Below are 21,829 nucleotides of genomic sequence, written 5' to 3' on the forward strand. Positions count from 1 at the left end.
ACCATTCAGTTTTTGTTAGCTGCCTCTTTCACTTACATACCATTTGCAATCAATTAGTTTGATTTTGAAGAATTAAATTTTGTAAACCGAACAAATTAATTAAACAAATAACACATATCAAGCAAACAACTATTCTGACTATGTTTATGAAAAATTTGCTATTAGACATAGTTTTATATTATTTCATTTTGTTTAAATTTACCAAATACATTATACAAATTCCATAAAAAGTAAAAAGCATATAAGATGTAATAAATAAATGCACTTATGCTTCGTCTTTTTCATGGCGTCGATGGTATATATCAGGTTTAATGTAATTTTTAAATATATTAAGTTATTGTAGGGTATTTTGGTATTAGACAAAGTTGTAGATTATTAAATTTTAAACAAATTTGCCAAATACACTATTTATATTCCCCCGATATTTCCGAAATTATACAAGATAAAATAAATAAATACACTTACGCATCACCATTTTTATGACACAGTCATTTTTATTTCAGGAGTTCAGGTTCATTCTAATTTTAGGTATACCAAGTTATTATAGGGTCTTTTGCTATTAGATAAAGTTATGTTATTTAATTTTTGATAAATTTTGCATTCACACCAGTTTTAAAAGTTATACAAGACACAATAAGTTCGTACACTTGCACTAAATACCTCATTTTTATGAAACATCATCGAGAATATACATACATATTTCGGTTTCAAAGTAATTTTTGAGTATACTGAAATGTTTTACGGTCTTTTGTCGTTAGACAAAGTTATAGATTATGCAATTTGAACAAATTTACCAAATATACTAATTATTTTTTCCAAATTATTCTGAAATTATATAAGATTTAACAAATATAAGCACTTACGCTAAATCCTGCTTTGAAAATTGAACAAAATTTTCTAAAAATTTAATAAAAATTTAATTAAAATTTATACATTTCTATAATGCAAACTCCACTTTAAAATTTAGTATCAAATGTGCTTTATTATCAAAGATGTTTTATAATAATAGCGAATATTTTTTTGCTTTTTTTCTAAATGAGATTTTGGATAATAATTGATATCTGTTATAACTATTGATACGTGTTTAAAGAATTTCTATAGGTGCTATAGGTTAAAAAAACGTCCTCGCCGCTTTTCCTGGATAACTCTGACATACACAAATTATTCACTATATATACATATATATATATATATATATATAATATCTATACAATTTAGTTCTGCGCATCAACATCAACTTGTTGCAGCAAAATCGAAAGCTTTCGTTCAGTACTCTCTCAGAGTTCGAACAAGGAACATCTCGTGTAAAAATATTATAAAAATAATAATATATATTGAATAAATGTACAAAATAAATGTAAACTAATAATAAATAGTACAATAAATTATTTACATTAATCAATAATAAAAAAATAATTTGTAGTAATATATAAATAAAATAATTTAAATTATCTGGTTTTACTCAACTGAATATATAAAAGATAAATAAATTTTGAACTAGATTTTTAAAATATTAATAATATATGTATTAAGATTTTTTTAAATAATTTATATATTTGTTAATATAGTATTATATGAAATTTTTCAAAATATATATTTAAATTTTGCTAAAATTAATTTTTATAAATTTATATATTAAAAAAAGGATTATTTAAAAAGTGTTGCAGCATTTAATGTATTATATGTGTTCTGCTTTGAAAAATACAATTTGGAAAAGTAAGTACTAGGAATATATATACATATACATATATATATATATATATATATATATATATATATATTTCCCCTATACCCTATATTTCTTCTCTGCTATAATTTATTTTTTCTGAGTCTCTAATAAAATAAATTACATCAATTGAGAATTATTATGTTACATGAAAATTTCGGCTGTTTCCAGTTTTGCACGTGGAAACATACATATATTGATGTTTGTACAATAATTATTTTTTAACAGTTTCACAAAACCATTATTGGAATTTTTGACACCCAAATTGGCGGTATATGACTTAAATAAATAAATTGTAAACAAAATACAAGCGTCATAAAAAATAAATTAAGTTTAAAAATCATGTCTAAAAATCTCCAAAAATTTTACAATATTTATAGTGGATAAAATTAATATTTAAATGTTTGATAAACAATATATTTATATATATATATATATATATATATGTATGTATATTTATATATACATATACATATTAATTTGTTTATACATTTATTTAAATTGCACATACAAATTTAATTTAGACCTCTCCACCGTTTTGTATTTTTAATTTTGATTTTTTCATAATATAACAAATTTGAAAATATAAATACCATCTAATAATTCAAAGGAAATTAACTAAATATTCATTAATTATTTTTTTAGTTAAATTATTATTTTTCATTTCAATATTATTAACAATGAAATACTTAGACATGAATTGACTTGTTCTCAAAAATTGAAACAAAATTTACTAAATATTTATGATATCTATATAGTTTTTTTAATTTTTTTTAAAAATATATTATAAATTTATTATGATGAATGTATGCAAAAAGTAACTTTAATTTACTGAAAACTACACTTTATGAGTTATTTGTTAAGTTAAATTATTTTTTTTTATTTTAATATTATTACCAATAAAATACTTAGATATAAATTAACCTGTTCTTAATAATTGAAACAAAATTTATTATATATTTTTAATATCTCTATAGTTCTTTTCGTTAAGTTTAGTATTATTAATTGATGCAGAAATTAATTTTAATTTACTAAAACTACACTAAAACAATAAAAATGTATAAACAAAATTTATTAATAATTTATTTAAATAAAATTGTTATTTAAATTTTATTTAACATTTAAATATTTATATAAGAAATAAGCGTGTAAAAATATAAAGAATAATGAATTAATAAAAGTAATATATTTATAATAATAAATGCATTATTTGTTTAAATAAAATATATAATTATTTGATTATTATTCTTCAATGATTTACATAAATAAAAAAAATACTTTGATGTATGCAAATTGTTTTCATTTGCATATTCATATTTATAAGTCCGTTAATTGTTGTTTTCGCTTTTAATATATGTTGATACATATATTAAATGAAAAGTAATAATTATTTAAATAATTATACTAATATATATATATATATATATAATTATCTAATATTTATAATAATTTTAAAACGCAGTTACTGTTTTTTTGTACAACGAGACTTACTTGAATGCGTTTAATTAAATAATTAATTTTTATTATTAGTTTATTGGCCTTCTAAAGCAATAAATTACATCAGCCAATTTAAATATATATATTATGTAAATAATTTACATAACTTATATAAAATTTTAATTGAATATTTTCTCTATTATTTATTATGAATAAAATAAATTGTCGCATTGCATTGACAACACCATTTATATGAATTAAAAATTATTAATTATTAATTATGAATGAATTAAAAAAATATCGATTTCGTACGTGAAACCGGTACTTAGCTTATTGAAACGGAAGATTTGAAATAAAATATCGTCAATAAAATTATTTGAAAATATAACTAATGATTAACAACTCGAATATAACTTATTGTATGAATCTCTTAAAATGAAGTCAAATTTAACAAAGTTCAGTAGGATGATATGTGGATGATATATCATCTGCAAAAATATTTTAAATCGCGGTATTAAATATTTCGCTGAAAATAGTTATTAAATTGAAAAACTATTGGCTAGGAAAGAAAGTTAATGAACCACTTTATGTAAAATTTAAACCATTAATTCCAAATATGCAATATTAAACGAGTAATAGAACTTTGAAATAAAGCTTTGCAAAATAGTGAAAACTGACTGGGATAACAGATATATAAATATTAATCCTTTGTACTATATGAAATACAACTCTACAAAGGGATAATTTATAAATTAATTAAATTTAAAAAAAAAATCACTTACCTAAAGCAATTTTTCATCTTTTCATAAATGTTTTACATTTTTCGCGTTGGATCTGCGAACATCTCCAAAATTCTGAAAATAAATAAAAATAAAAATAAATAAATCGAAATATAAATCATAAATCAATTTATCTCAATCAAAGATTCTAAAATTATTGACAACTGTCATTTAAGGAGTAATTTATTTTTAAATTCCTAACTGTCAAAATTAATTGAAATATCTAAACTTTTAATAATCCAAATATGAAATGAAATTTTTAATATAGCCTATAATCTAAGTTGGATATAAATGCACACGGTAAATTAATCAAGTTTAAAATCGGTTTAGCAGTTTAAGAGTACATTCAAAACAATATATATTAGTTACAACACTTATAACTCACGAACGGCTGAACCGATTTAGCTGAAATTGGCAGAGAGGTAGTTTAGAGCCAAAAAAAAAGACATAGGATACTTTTTATCCTGTTGTTCATTCAAATTCAAAATTAATTAATCATAAACTATCCATTTAGTTTATTCAATCTATGATTCTATCAATGATTTTATCCATGACATTTACTTTCAATTGTCAACTGTCATTCGGTGTTTTTGTTTTGATACAAATATATGAATATGCATTTTTTAATCATTACTTTTGGAAAATTATTACGTGAATAATATATATTTTTTAATCACCACGGAAAATTATTACGAAGTGGCAAATAAATTAATTTTTAATAATAGCAAGCGATGCCAGATGGACGATAGAGAAATTTATTTCTTGAAAATGGGAATGTAATCATTCATATACTTAGGTATTTATGTATATTTGTTTATACGTATTTAAATAGAATATTTGACATGTTTATAATCAGCAATAATATTTTGAAATATAGTTTCTTAACATAACCTTGAAATTTGAAATAAAAATGTTATATTATTAATTTTTATATTAATAGGTAATATAAATATAATAGTTATATTAATTGTTTTTAATTTATATTTTGTTGGTATTTTATTTTTATTTTTATTTTTTCCAATTAAAAAAAACTGCTTATTTATTGCCATTAAGGCGAAACAAATTTTGCCGGGTCAGCTAATATATATATATATATATATATATATATATACCATGGATTATTAAAATTTTCCAATTTAACACTAAGATCAACTAATTGTAAGTACTATTTACTATTTTATTTTTTCTTTTCACTCCAATTCAATTGTTTTAGTTTTTAATTTTATTTTTAGTTTCCACTGAATGAAGGCTAGGATTATAGCCGAAACGTATGGATTTAAAATAAATTTTTGAAAGAAATTCATGTTTTTTATTGATGTTATGCCCGATTATTAGACTTTGTTAATATATATATATATATATATATATATATATATATATATATATATATGAGTGTGTGTGTGTGTGTGCGTGCGTGTGTGTACATTTTACCTTTATTCAGACAAAAAGATTTAAAACTATAAAAACAGATTCTGCAAGTTTTCTAAGATTTTTTTCTTTATATTTAAAATATTGAAAGTATGATTTAAACTAATAATATGTTCCGAAAACATAGTCTTGTATTGATTAGAATTTTCTGAACTAGAGACATATTGATTCTCTTCTAAATATATTGTAAATTTTTACCAATATAACATCAATTGCAATCGTTACAATTCACTTTGTAAATAAAATCAGTATTACGCTCATTAGGAGTTTAAGACTTAAAACTTATAAAAATCTTTATTTAACAGCAACTTTTTTTAAAAAATGTGATAAAACTGCCTTGATATGGTAATACAAAAGTAAGTAAATAAGTAAAAGTAAGTAATACAAAATGAAAATTCCTTTATATTTTTGACTTAGTCATCTGACAACTATATATCTCAATTTATAGTACGTGGAATACATAATCATGTCATAGTTCATCTATATTATTATTTTTGTATTACTGTTATTATTTTATTTTATTTTAACTTTGTTTCATTTTATATTCAATTTATTGTATTTTTTGTATCATTTCTTTTTAGAACTACTTATCAATTTTGTAAAAAATCATTGCCTTCTAGAAATATATATATATATATACATATATATATATATATATATATATATATATATATGTATATATAAGCGGTTTGTGGGAAACGCATTTTCTCTTTACAAACGATTTTGAACTGCATTTTGTCTTTTGTCTTCGGTTTTTTTCTATTTTCCCTTACAAAATATTCACCACAATTCTTTGTGATGTCCCTCATAGCGGTTTTATCTTTTTATTTTAGTATTTATCGATTTGAATTTAATATAGTCTATATTAGACGTATCTGCAAATAGATTCAGAAATAGAAATAAAAATATTACGTAATTCGTTTAGCAAAAAAAGAAAAAAAATTGTTTTCTGAAAATACAAATTCGTATGTATATACAGTGTAAGGGGTTGTGAATTCAAATTTCGTTCAGAACAACCTGATATCGTGCAGTAGCAATGTCCATGTTGTCTTAAGGATGCAGATTAAAAATATGTTTTTTTTAAATAAGCTCAAGGGAAAACAGTCACACTTTTTTTAATCGAGTCGGAGTTCCACTTTGTTCACTTTAGTTCACGGAGATTGTCAAAAATGCTTGATAAGTCAATAAAATATAGATTTTTTTCTACTTTCTATGCCTACGTTTCACAGTTTTCTCTATAAATAAATAAAACTGACTTTTCCCCATGTATATGTAGTATTTTTACAATGTCCATAAAAAAAGTGTGGACTCTAAATAGGAAAAATATCGCTTATACACACCGAAGCACTTAGGACAAGTTATTGCATTTTGTTTGAAGGAGACGATATAAAAATATTGTTGGGAAAAGGGCTTCGATGTCGTAAAAAGACGACGGAAATATATATATATATATATATATATATATATATATATATATATATATATATGCATATATATATACTAAATGACCCGACTCGCGTCTACAATTTTTTAATATCCTATACTATTATCTAAAAATAATAATTATTGTTTTTTTAAATCACTCTTCACACCAAAAATTTTTGTAGATGACAGTTTTTATCTGTTTTCAATGCCAAATTATGTCTCAAATCTTTTTAATGTCAAACAATGACATTTCGTTTTTTGCAATTTTTTCCATTTAGTTCTACAATATTTATAATCACATACATCCTAAAAAATTCCCTCAAACCTCAGAAAGATTTATCGAAATTCGAATAATCGTTTAGGATAAGTATATTTACATACATCATTACAAGTGAATTTTATATATAAGATATATATATATATATATATATATATATATATATAATAAAAAACTCGAGTTTCAATTTTGACAATAACAAAATAGACCTGTCTTTTGACAAAGCAAATAATTCTTTTTCTTGATCGCACGTACAACTTTACAAAATAAGATTCGATAAGCAAGTTGCAAATTTCCATATATGTTTCCAGGAAACGTGACAATATTTTAAAATATACTCTTTGAAAGGAATAGAAAAAAGCTTCAAACGAAATATCAAACTACTTCTAGAGGAAATAGTTGTAATATTTGTAACCGCAAAAACTTTGAAGTTGAAATTTATGTTAAACATACGTATGTATCAATTTCTATTTGATTTGTAGAAGTGAATGATTCTAATATTTGTTTTTCAAACTTGTCACTATCGATAAAGTTTTTGAACTATAGATTGAAATATAAAATATTCATATCGCCTTCATCATTACTCTAATTGACTGAGCCATTTTATAGAATAATAAATTTTTTTGAAAAAAAATTTGATGTAACACGTTTAGTTTTTTTTGAAAATTCCTACCCGTTACATTTTTAAAACAATATAATGAAAAATTAATAAAGTTTTTTACAAAAAACTCCCTGCTCTAATAATTTAACTCTGTACTCTAATTTATTGTTCTTAATAAATATAAAGAAGTTTCTTCTTTGCCACATTTTGGCAGTTTTTCACATTTTTATTAAAATGTTTGTGTTCAAATGAAACTTTTTGTTAGTTTCAAATTTCAACTATACTTTTTTTAACTTCTTTTTCACACCTTTAAAATTCAAAGCTTTCTAATAAGCGTATTGTAACAACCGCAAATGATCTTATATGGGCAAAAGTTCACAATCAAATGGATTAATCAACATATAAACATATATCTCATGTTCTGTTAAGAATTTGGTAATGTATATTTTTCCTGTTATACTATATATACTAAAATTCAACATATTAAAATTACAGCTCTTTATTCCAAACTGCATAGTTTGTTGAAATTTTTTAAAAACGACATCGGATTTTTACAATGTTGTATCCAAATCGTCGATACTTTGCTCAGATAATTGTAAATATCCTACGTTGTGTTCAGAGTTAGTAAGTGTATATTTTTCCGGTTATACTATATATACTAAAATTCAAAATACTAAAATTACAGCTCTTTATTCCAATCAGTATAGTTCGTGGATTTTTTTCAAAACGTCGATACTTTGCTCAGATAATTGTAAATATCTCATTTTGTGTTCAGAGTTAGTAAGTGCATATGGGTCATTCTTTTACAAACCGGACACTAATTAACCTTGACATTTTAGAATTGTCTGAAAATTTGTTTACAGATACTATTGATAAAATCATTTGACACGTATTTCAGGATTTTGCTGAAAATTTTTTTTTAACGTAAATATTTACGATTGAAATATAGATTTTTTGCTCAATTTCTATGAACATCATCTGCGGTAAATTAATTATCTCCGGATGTGCTGATCCGATCAGTATTATTTTTTTTATTACACTCATATTGAAGTGAACTTTGTAATGATTAAAAAATTTTTTTTTGTTTTTGCAATTTTCTTAACAATAACAACCCTTAAATATTTACAAAGGTTTTACTCGGCCTTTACCCGAATTGAATCGATCCAAAAAAAAACATATATTTTCTTTTTTTCTCTGCAACAAAATTCTTTTTACAATTTGTTGGAGGTTTTGTTACATCAAAAGATATTAAATATTTTCAAGCGCGAGGCGCGCTTTTCACGTCGTGGACCTCAAAGACTTGTACTCATTTGTCACTTTCGAATGACAATTTTATTGTTTTTCGGTTGAAAAATATTTTATAATTTCGCTTCTGGCGAAAAATGAACATATAGTCGAAAAAAAACATTAGGGGAGAGCGGAGCTTAAAAGTTCGTGGGTAAAAAGATCCACTGCCAATATCTCAAAAACAAGTAAAGTTAGAAATTTTTTAACAACTCTCTAAGATAATATCTCTAAGAAAAAAAAACGAGCCCACCCATCAAAAATTTGGTTCCGACGCCCCTGTATATATATATATAACTATGTATGTGTATCATGTACATGTGTGTGTCTGTTTGTGATTTAATGTGTTTTGCATGAGTAAGTCGCTAATAATACATCGAATTGATCACAAAGCAATAAAATCAGAAGTAGGAGAGGCGATGTAATGCGATTTCGAAGGAAAAAAACGATTTTATTGCACCGAAACGACTATTAATGGACACCAGACTCACAAAAGTCGACAGAGAATAAAGAAAAAAAGAAGAATATTCATATAAACACACACACCTTGTATATATATATATATATATATATATATATATATATATATATATATTCAATAGATAAGTCCTGGATTTGTTGGAGGTTTTGTTACATCAAAAGATATTAAATATTTTCAAGCGCGAGGCGCGCTTTTCACGTCGTGGACCTCAAAGACTTGTACTCATTTGTCACTTTCGAATGACAATCTTATGTTTTTCGGTTGAAAAATATTTTATACAATCAAGAGATATAGATATATATATAGAGATAGAGAGATAGATATATATATATATAGATAGATATAGTATATATATATATTATATATATATTATAATATATTCTATATATATCTCTATATATCTATATATATATATATAATTATATATATATATATATATATATATATATATATATAGAAGAAATATATACGGAGACTCATCCAGGTGAATGAAACTAGAAGAAACGAAAATTATGTTTCTAAAAAAAAAATTATTTTATTTTCATACAATTCTGAAGTAGATTTTCTTTCATAAAATGTTTCTTCTTCATTGAATAAAACACATAAATTAAAATTATTACTAAAAATTATTTGAAAATACAAAACACAAAACTATGTAGATTCTGAGACATGGTTCAATTAAAAAAATATATATAGACAAATTAAAGTATCGAAACATTAGTAACTTAACTTCATTTAGTAACTTAATTTAATAACAACAGTTTGCAAAAAATATTGTTATACATAAATTAAAAATAAGCCAAATATGCCCTTCCAAAATTAATCTGGTACCCAAAAGCCTTAACCATTATTAGAGGTACGTTTTGAATTTGAGTTTAATTTTTTTTAATTGTAAACATTTTTTTCCCTATAGCAATGTGCTAAGATAAATTTTTCAAAACTGTTTATAATAAAATTTAAATTTTACGAGCTATAGCTTAACAATTTTCTACTGAAATAGCGAATTGTGCTGTAATTAATTTTATGCAAACGAAAGATATTTGAAAAACACTTATTTTGCACAAAATCGAGAGTATCTGAGAAAAATCGCACCAGTTTGCGATTTTCAATTATATATAAGAGATTTTGCTGAATTTTAATATTGTTAATCCATGAAAATTTAATGGTAAGAATTTTTAAGGTTAAATATAGCCTAAAATTCAAAACTCTATGTAAGTCCTGATATTGTTGAGGATATTGTTTTAATTGTTATTCGTTAGGTTGTTTTGCAAAACAAATTAATTTTAAGTTGTTTCAATAAACTCTCAGATAAATCATAACGATTCTATTTTTATTGTAAGTGACATGTGTTAGCAATTTTCAGGTTTTTATTTTTTACTCGGAATTTTTCATTAATAAAACTATCAAGCATATCAATAAAATATAAAGTATCAATATACTTGATAATTTCAATAAAATTATCAAGTATCAAGTATTTCACCATTTTAGAATCCTGATTAAATGCGCCAACTTTTAATAAAACTTGCCAACACACTTTAGTATATTGTTTATAAAACGAAGTCCTTTCAAAGTCGACTGATTTTAAAAAATTTCAAATTTATAATTGAACAAAAAGTCTTAATTCTAGAAAACTTGGGGCAATTGTGTCATTATTTTTGACTGTTAATATATAATAACAATGAATATTCACGATTACGATTCCAAAGTTCAAATGAACAAAATTAATAAAAATTATCTACAATAACCGAAAAATGGTCGTATTTTTACCAAAGCTCCAGGTTGTGTTTAAAAGCTCATAATTTCCAAAAAAATGCGATTATTTTTTTCTATTTTTTTCTATTTTTTTCTTCTGGGGGACACCCAGTATATTAAAAGTTATTTATTTCATATATTTTCGTCACATGATACTTTTATTCCGTGTATTCTGCAAAAAAAAATCTTTCCTAGAATCAACTCGTCGTTTCTATTTTCTGCTAATAAACTTTATAAGTGGTTTAATAATTTTGAATGAAATCGAGAAAAGTTAATTTGAAAATATAATTACATCGCATTGCATTGCATTCATTGCAAGAAATGCAATTACGAGGATTATATATATATATATATATATATATATATATATATATCTCAGCTAATCGTCGAAATAAAAGAGTACAAATAAATAAAAATATTTATTTTATTTGACGGATTTGACGGATTGGGTATCATCATTCAACAATATATATATGATTTTTTTTAAATTAAATTTAATTGTTTTCAATTTAATATATATATGATATTAGAAATTAAAGATTTTTTTTAAATAATTTGAAGAAACAATTACTTCAAATTTCGATTAAATTTTATTTGGTCACTAAAGTATTAAAAATTTCGTATCACATGATTCAGTATCATCATTAGTTATTACAATTTTAGTCGCTAATTAATAATTCCTCTATTTATTTTTAAATAATTTGAAGAAACTATTACTTCTAACTTCGATTAAATTTCATTTGGTCATTAAAGTATTACAAATTTCGTGTCATATGATTCAGTATCATCATAAGTAATTACAACTTTAGTAGCTAATTAATAATTCCTATATTAATGACTGTTTTAGTAGTACTAACTAATGCCAAATTGGTGCCTTTAATATATAGTTATTATTGATTCATGTATTACATATTGGCTCTTAAACCGAATTATTCATATTTGCTGATTATGATATAAAATTATATATCGAAACGTAGGTAAAATATACCGTTTTCATATACTTAAAAATCCTTTTGCTTGATATTATATTGTTATTCACACTTGTCATTCAAATATTATTAAAAGAAGGAATTATCAAGATCAAAAAAATGTCTTAAAAGTCTTGCATACGTTTCGAGTATACATTTGATCCATCTTTAGTAATGAACAAATATTGTATTATAAATTTATTATTTTTTAATTATTTTATTCTAGTTATTCCTCAATTTGTTTCAAACTTGATGTTTTAATATCTTTTTTTTCACTTTATGTTACGTTTTAATTTACAGTCGTTATCTAATTAAAACCAGAAAAATATTATATTCAAACAAATATAATGGAGGGCTTAGAATTTTGCATACGTTTCGGGTGTGCATCCGATTCATCTTCAGTTCATTAATGCGAAAATAATTTTAAAAAATGTATTAAACATAAACTATATATAATAAACGTGAACATTTAGCATAATTAATATAAAATTCAAGGAATGTCTAAAATATATGAAATAGTTAAAAAAATAATTGGATATAGTACGAAATAAAATATTGTTAAAAATTTATAATAAGTAAATACAAAAACTTATGCTATATAAATGTGTAATTGCAAAATTGTTCAAAACAATATTAATGTCTTTGTACAATTTTTCTCAATAATTGATTATTATTTTTATATATAGTGCCTTTTATTTGTATATATAGCAGTAAAATGAGTCTAATTAGATATCAAAACGTATCTAATATTAAATATGAAAAGCTTTTTATAATATAATGTATAACGAATTTGCAAGCGTTCATTAAAATATCAAACGAAGGCGGTTTAGAAATGTATATATATATATATATATATATTATATATATATATATATATATATATATATATATATAATTACCATTTATATTATTCCCCAGGTTAAATAAATCACAACGTTATCATTTTTTTCTTTTAAATCCGTCTGATAAAAAAGTTATGATTTACAACTCCCGGTTTTTTGTTTAAGTAAATTAATAACATTGTTTTTACGGAAAACTACCTGTAGCAATAAAAAAAAAAGATTTTATTCGGATTATAATCTTGTATTTTGGCAAATTATTAATAGTTATAAATTATATATAATAATAATAAATAATAAAACAGAATTTATATATGTGCTTTAACCTAAATATTTTTATACTATATAGTTCGAATCTGTTCCTGATTGTAGATAAATTTGTTTGAAAAGTATATAGTTTTATATTTTTTTAATTTAACAAATGTATTAACAAATGTCGTACTAAAATATCAGAGTCATAATTTAAAGTTTTATATTTTTAAAATTGAAATGACACTCTACATATCGTTCGTTAAAATTGTTATGAATCGTCTATGAAAACTTGCATCTGTCGACTAAATTGCTAATTTCTAGCTTTTATTTGAAAAGAATATAATTTAATTTTTTTTTAATTCAATGCAAGTATTGAAAAATGTCATATTTAAATACCAACATCCTAGTTCAAAGTTTTATATTTTTAAAATATATTCAAATAACACTCTACATGTCGTTCGTTACAATTGTTATGTATCGTCTATGAAAACATGCTTTTGTCCTCTAAAATGCTAAATTCTAACTAAATTTGTTAGAGAAGTATATAATTTTATATTTTTTAAATTTAATATGTATATTAATAAAGGTCATACTAAAATATAAGCATTCTAATTCAAAGTTTTATATTTTTAAAATATATTTAAACAACACACTACGTATGGTTAGTTAGAATCGTTATGAATGGTCCATGCAAACGTGCATTTGTCCACTAAATTGCTAAATTCTAACTAAATTTGTCAGAAAAGTATATAATTTTATATTTCTTAAATATAATATATGCATTCAAAAATGTCATACTCAAATTTTAGTATCCTGATGTAAAGTTGTATATTTTTAAAGTATATTTATACAACACTCTGCATATCGTCTGTTAGAATTGTTATGGGTTGACAGTGCAAGCATGCATTTGTCCACGAAATTACTTAATTCTAGCTAAATTTGTAAAAAAGTAAATAATTTTATATTTTTTAAATTCAATATATGTATTAAGAAATGTCGTACTAAAATATCAGCGTCTTAATTCTATATCTTATATTTTTACAATATATTTAAATAACACTCTACATATCTTTCGTTAAAATTGTTATGTATCGACAATGCAAACGCGTGTTTTTGTCCACTAAATTCTAGCCAAATTTGTTAGAGAAGTATATAATTTTATATTTTTTAAATTTAATATATGTATTGAAGAATGTCATACTAAAATTTCAGCGTACTAATTCAAAGTTTTATATTTTAACTTCCCGTAGGGTAAGTTATTGTAATGGGCCGAAAATCGGAATTGAAAATTTTTACATTTCTCGACGTTTTGAAGGTTTCTGAACGTTTTGGTATACCTCAGAAAAAATGGATGTGTGTGTGTGTGTGTGTGTGTGTGTATGTATGTATGGATACAAATTTTCGTCCACGTTTTCGGGCGTACGGATCAACCGATTTGAATGGTTTAAAAAACATTCGATTCCTATTAATAAGGAGAAGAGCTGATTAGTTTTTGGCAAAGACAGGTCCAGCAGTTACGGAGATAAGGAGCAAAGAGTGCAGAAAATAGAAATCGAGTTTTTGAGAGAACGGAGCATCCGATTTGAATGATCTAAAAAACTTCCATTAGTAATGATTGGGAGAAAGGGTATTAGTTTTCGCAAAGGCAGGCCCAGCCATTTCGGAGATACAGAGCTAAATGTACAAAAAATGGAGTTTTTGGGAGAAAACTAAGCGTCCGATTCAATTGATTCAAAAGAACTTTCTGCTTGTTTTAACAAAATAATTATTTGGAAAAAAAAAATTGTACCATTTTTTTTTTTTTTTTTTTTTTTTTTTTTTTTTTTTTTTTTTTAATTTTTTTGTATATCGAAAATAATTCAGATTTTATTTTTAATTCTGACTATAGTTCTAATATACTTTAAACAAATAATTTCAATTCTGCAATTCAGTTTATTATATATTATTAAATATTAGACAATAATACAATATTTATAATAATCTATTTGAAAACATTCAATATTCCTCGAACGTTTCGTTACGGTACGGGAAGTTCCAGCAATTTGCCTTAAGGCACGATGCCACCCACCCCACTAGTTTAAAATTGAAATAACACTCTACATATCGTTCGGTAAAATTGTAATGTATCGGTCCATGAAAGCGTGCATTTGTCTACTAAATTGATAATTTCTAGATTTGTTAAAGTTATAATTTTATATTTTTTAAATTTAATATTTGTATTCAAAAATGTCATACTGAAATTTCAACATTCTAATTCAATTTTTTATATTTTTAAACTATATTTAAATAACACTCTAAATATAGAGTCAGCATATTGTTCGTAAATATTGTCCATGCAAATGTGCATTTGTCCATTAAAATGCAAATTTTTAGCTAAATTTGTTAGAGAAGTATATAATTTTATATTTTTAAAATTTAATATATATATTAACAATTGTCATACTAAAATATCAAAGTTACAATGCTAGGATTTATATTTTTAAAAAAATTTGAAAATACTTTAAATATTATTAGAATAGTCAAAAACTGTCTTTTGTTTTCTGAGCTTCAAATTATATAATCTGACTAATTTGCTCCTTTATAAGATTTTTAGTTTTATATTTGATGAAAAAGCTCTTAAAGAAAACGTGTAGTACATTTCGTCCTTGACTATGACCTTGAATACTCTTTCAAAATGCTTTTGGACCGCAAAAAAAGTCGTCTTGAATATTGGAGAGGATTCTAGTGCTTTTTTAAAAAATCAACCAGAATGTATGGATGAAAAGCTGTGGCATTGTATGAAATTATTTCGACTGTTGACAAAAATTCTTTAAATAACTTTAATCTTTTTATCTTGAATTTATAAATAATGCTACTGATATTATATATATATATATATATATATATACATAAAGTTGTTTACATTTTGATAAAACGCTAATTTAAATTTAAAATCGTGTAAACAAAAGTGAGGCGTCCGTCGGCTTTGCTTACGTGAAACAATAAAAAACTCATTTTTGTTTACAAGACCTTCGCTAATTTCAATCCGAATAATTATACAGTATATATAATATATATATATATATATATATATATATATATATATAACCCTGGCGGTAGCCAAAAATGACCGCAGTTACAAATATCATAATTTATAATTAAAAGTAAAAATTTGTCTGCTAAGTTCCAAAAAAATAAGGTTACAGGTGACAGTACACACAAAATGTTTTGTTTAATATTCTTTTTATTTAAAATATATACCAAACCAGGTTTTGTGCAAATTACAGCATTCTGCTACTAAAAATGTAAAAAATATAGCAAAAATTATATTACAAAACATTAATTACTTAAATTTATATTACAAAAGTTCGTCTCAAAGTACTTCGATTGGTGTTTGTACAGAACTTTTGATGAAAATGTGTTTTTTATGTATATATTTACAATTTGTGAAAATTGTATCATTCTACAACTATAAATGAAAAAGTTCTTCAAGACTTAGTCAAAAGTTCAAATTTCCATTGTTGAGTTATTATGTAAATCTGAAGTCTCATTGATTAATATTAAATACTTGCAACTTGCGTCAAGGTGTCTACTAATATAATAAATCGTGAATTATATAAAATTGTTACACTAGTTTTTGCTTCAATTTTAGATTCTAGTTTTTATATATTTTTTTATTTTTTATTTCAGATATGGGCTGATTTTCTGAAACAAAACACCTGAGATGGATTTCACCGAGGCGATTTTATCCTTCGACAGTTCTTCTGCAGAAGATTGCATTTTGCAATACCACGATTATATAATTCCACAAGATGGTAAGAATTATATAAATTAAGTGTATACAAGACATTAAATGAGCTAAATATATTAAAAACTAAAAAACTCATTACTATGATTAAAAATCTTCCTTCCTCTGCAGCTTAGAGACATCAAATCCAAAATAGTGCAAATTATAATTTACATGTATACTAATTGTTTTAAATTTTAAAATTATTTTTTTTACTAATACTAATAATTATTTCCAAGAAGTTTTTTTTTATTCATATTTATACATTATTTTCACATCTCAGACAGACAGAAGTGCCTGGTATGAGAGATTATGAAAAACAATTTCATATTTTATATATACGTTTCATTTGCCTATTTCATTAATATAATATACATTATAATTAAAAGATCTTTCTATAAGTTCTTACTACTTGTCAACAGTGCAAAATGCCACCTACACCTAATTTAATTACTATATCTTCCTAACTTTGCCCTTAACCCTAAATTTCTAACCACTTTCCCTAAAAGGTGGCTTTGGTCCCAATTAAAAATTAATCCTCCTTATGGAAATACTTTACTAATTATGCGAAAATTAACTAATTAGCCAATTAGGAAAAGGGATACTCTTAACCCTTTGTAATTATAATATAATAATAATAATCTTATATAATTAAGAGAATTAGAATAAATACTTGAAAAGAACACCATTTAAATAAAAATATTTGTGCAATTTTTGAATAAAATATTGCATAGAAATATATTTACTACGCGAGCGAAAATTTAGGGTTGAATAAAAATGTTTATTAATGTAATTTTTGAATATTAAAAATAAAATATTTTTACATATATGTATACATTTTTCAATAACGTATTAAAAAAAATTATTTAAAACCTATTGGTCCAAAAATTCTAAAAAAATGCTATTAGACACTTTAATCAAAAATAACTTGTTTTAAAGTTAAATTTAAGCCTGTTATTCAGAAAATCTCGATCGAAATAAACATTTATTGACTGAAAGGTAGTGCCTCGTCATCGTGTCTTAAAACAAATTGCTGGAACTTCCTAAACTGAATCATCATTTTTGGCACTTTGTACCCCTCATTACCAAAACTACTAGACCTGCCTATGCTAAAAACTAATCAGCAAGTCTCTTTATCAAAACGAAACAAATGTTTTTTTGAATCATTTGATCGGTTGATCTGTGTTCTCAAAATCGTCGACAAAAATCCGCACATACTCATTCATTTTTCTAAAGTATGCCAAAATGTTCAGAAATCTATGAAACGTGAAAACTAATAAAAAAAATATTTTCGATACCCTACGGCGTATCCGAAATTTCAAATACTGCGATTCAAAATTTCGGAAAAAGTAATATTGTATGTGTACAACCCTTAATTAAAATTAAAAAAATTTTTAAGTAAAATTCAAGCTTTGCCAGAAGTTGGAGAAAATATTAACGAAAATTCAGTAAAAAACATTCATTGAGTGGGATGAAAAAAATTATTTGATCACTAAAATTATTATTATGAAAAAGGGGTTTGTGGTAGGAGGGTGAAAATTTAGGGCTGTATGTGAGATATTTAAGCTAGATGAAATTGAAGGAATGAAAAATAGATGTTGACTGATTTTCCTGCTAAGTGTGATTATAAAATATAAAATTTCATAAAAATCAGTCAAAACATTATGACCAAAATTTTATATCTATATATATAATATTAGGGTGGTCCTGAATATGGACATTTTCGTATTTCCTTGCTCCCAAGGGCTCAAATGGTTCCAAATTGATAAAAAAAAATTCTCTGAAAGTTTTAGCTCTTAATATTGTCTTTTAGATAGTGCGCAGTTCAATCAAAGTTTTGTCTGGAATCAGCATGAGAAAATTTTCAAAAGTTTTAAAAATATTTTTGAGATATAACTTAGCGAATAAATGAATGAGTTTTATTCAAAATACGACGCTCTACAAAACAAATTATAAAAAACCTATTTTATAGAGCATCGAATTTATATGACACAAATTGTCACTTAATTCATTTGTTGCTAAGTTATACCTAAAAAATTTTTTTTTCATTTTCAAAATCTTTTCCATGCTATGTCCATACGAAGTTTGATTAAATTGCGCTCTATCTAAAAGCTAATATTAAGAGCTTAAACTTTCAGAGAATTGTTTTTTATCAATTTGGAACCATTTGAGCTCTTGGGAACAAGGATATTCGAAAATGTCCATTTTAAGGACCACCCTAATATACATATATATATATTTATAAATATATGTATATCTTCATAATGTATACATATATGCATTTTATGTTTACATTAGATGATTGACAATTTATTTACCCAGAAACATCACGCCTGTCTCGCAATGTAAACAGAAAAGGCTTCGGGCTTTTCTCCAAAGGCGACATAAACTCATTTCCTTTACAGAGATGATCGATGGCTTTGTGTTTTATTCTTAGAAATTGATAAATGCATTAACAATGATTTATAATAAACGAAATAATTGACCCAAAACGACCAAAAGGAAAAGATCTTTCTAACCCTCTATCACCCTATTCAACAGCAAAGCTCATCGTATAGTTTTTGCAACTAAGTCCAGATTCTCATTTTAAATTAAATTATTTTTTGTATTTTTTTCTCAGGTTTGTTCTGCAATTGGACCTGGGACTCCTTACTATGTTGGCCACCAACAAAGGCCAATTCTGGCATCAAACAAAAATGTTCCCTGGTCAAGGGCCAACGTGGATTGGACCCAACACGTGAGTATAAAATTGCGAATTTAATTATAAATATGAAGAAAGATATGGTGGTTTTTATATTATATAATAAATACGGCAGGGATAAATTTCTAATACTGAGACCAAAAATCTACTTAAAAAATATTGTGAAAAAGTCATCTAAAATTTTAAGCTTTGATTTGTAAATATTAGGAAAAAGACATCGCGATTAAACATTATTAACTGTTACATTTTCATATAAATATATTAAAGGTGTCATTCCTAAACAACTCTTTATTATTATTTCATTAAACAAAAAGTAATATTTATGCTTAAAAAATAAAATACTGCAATTTAATACTAATTTTCACAAATTACATATTGCGATATTTAATTTAATGCAATAAAATAATTAAACTAGTGAGGCGCATGGCATTATGCCTTGAGGCAAATTGCTGAAACTTCCCGTACCAAAAATTATTATTTTTTTTTAAATATTAACATTTTTGGAAAAAAAATACTTTGAAAAAGTTAGATTTTTGAGAAACTATAAATTATATTTTAGAAAAAAGACTGAAAGAAAATTTATTTTAAAATATTTTGGAAATTATGATTTTTTTTTCAAAGCAATCGTACTGCTTTAACTGCATAGAGACGAAATATCGAAGCGCGTAAGCGCTGCGTCGCCGTCTAACGCATAAACATTGGTACGGAACCCATAGGAATGTAAACAAAATTTATACTCATTGTTAAAATCTCTATAAAATATCTGATAATTTGATGTGCATATGTCTAATGATCATTTTTGATCGCCAAATGGCATTTTTTTTAACTTTTTTCATTAGATCTCCGAAACCGCTAGACCTGCCTTCATAAAAATTTGATCAGTGTTTCATCTTGTCCATACAAATAAAATGTTTTTTGAAATATTCAAATCGGACGCCCCGTTCTCCTAAAAACTGAGTTACCGTTTTCGGCACTTTTTGCCCCGTATCTTCGGAACGGCTAGACCTGCCTTCGCCAAAAACTAACCAGCACGTCTCCTTATCAATACGAATCGAATGCTAAAATTTTCCGAAACCTTTGAAAAGTAAAGATCGCAAAAATTTTTCATTTTCGATTTTTTTGCGATTACTATAAGTACCCCACGGGAAAAGTTAATTGTTATGAATAAAATACTTCTACATTTCTTACAAAAATTTTACACTTTTCTGCCATTTACAAAAAAAACGGCTCGGTCGATCGTCGCGCAAAACTGACAAACGATAGCCTCTATTGAGTCCTAGTTCAATTTTTCACACACACACACACACACACTTTTTCCAAATTTGGTCTCATTCAATTCAGAATGACTTGAAGAAAATATAGAATTAGAAAATCGGATTTTCTGTCGAAAACAAACTTCTCCTTCCAAAACTAATATTTCTACTATTCAATTTTTTACTACACGAGGAGCACTATACTCAATTTTTCACATTTCTCCGAACACTTATCAGAAATCTAATTTTATTTATCACTTTCTGTTCGAAGGAAGTAACTTTTCTTTCTAAGGACTTAATCTGTGGAAGTTTATCTGCAGAATTGCGGACTTCCTAATACTTCCCTTAATAAAGTATGAATAAGCCCTGATTGCTTTCAGGTCGTCACATTGTCATTGTCTCCTTTAATATGCAAAACGTGACACAGGAAATAATTGATTATTATTTGAAATACTAGGTCAATAGACAAAGGGCGATGGATAATTGTCAATTAACATATTTTAATTAGCAACTATTATTAACTTACTGAAGAAGAAGTTTGTGTTTTCGTCAAAAAATCCGATTTGCCGATTTTATGCTTTCTCGACGTTTCAGGTCGTTCTGAATCGAATAAGACTAAATTTGACAAAAGTATGAGTGTGGACAGATGAACTTGCCATAAGGCAAAATGCCACTTTCAATCAGTTTTAATATAATAATTTATGATTCATTCCGATTTGAATGATCCAAAAAGCATTCAATTAGTAATGATTGGGAAAAGAGGTGATTAGTTTTTGGCAAAGACAGGCCCCGCCATTTCGAAGATACAGAGCTACATGTGCAAAAAATGGCAGTTTTTGAGTGAACTAAGTGTCCGATTT

At 24.6% G+C, this 21,829-nt stretch overlaps 1 protein-coding gene across 1 annotated transcript; it reads left to right on the forward strand.

Moving 5' to 3' along the window:
• Positions 1-1,648: 1,648 nt before the first annotated feature.
• Positions 1,649-19,752, forward strand: LOC113374293 (PDF receptor-like; the record flags this gene model as incomplete). The annotated part of the gene is made up of 3 exons (XM_026614410.1): positions 1,649-1,716; positions 16,919-17,043; positions 19,636-19,752. Coding segments are annotated over exons 2-3 (208 nt in total), but the record flags the coding sequence as incomplete, so codon positions are not given.
• Positions 19,753-21,829: the final 2,077 nt, after the last annotated feature.

Source organism: Ctenocephalides felis, unplaced genomic scaffold (genome assembly GCF_003426905.1).
Source record: "Ctenocephalides felis isolate EL2017-DRISC unplaced genomic scaffold, ASM342690v1 CF-g0.4_SCAFFOLD_01678, whole genome shotgun sequence".
In the NCBI taxonomy this organism is placed as follows: domain Eukaryota; kingdom Metazoa; phylum Arthropoda; class Insecta; order Siphonaptera; family Pulicidae; genus Ctenocephalides; species Ctenocephalides felis.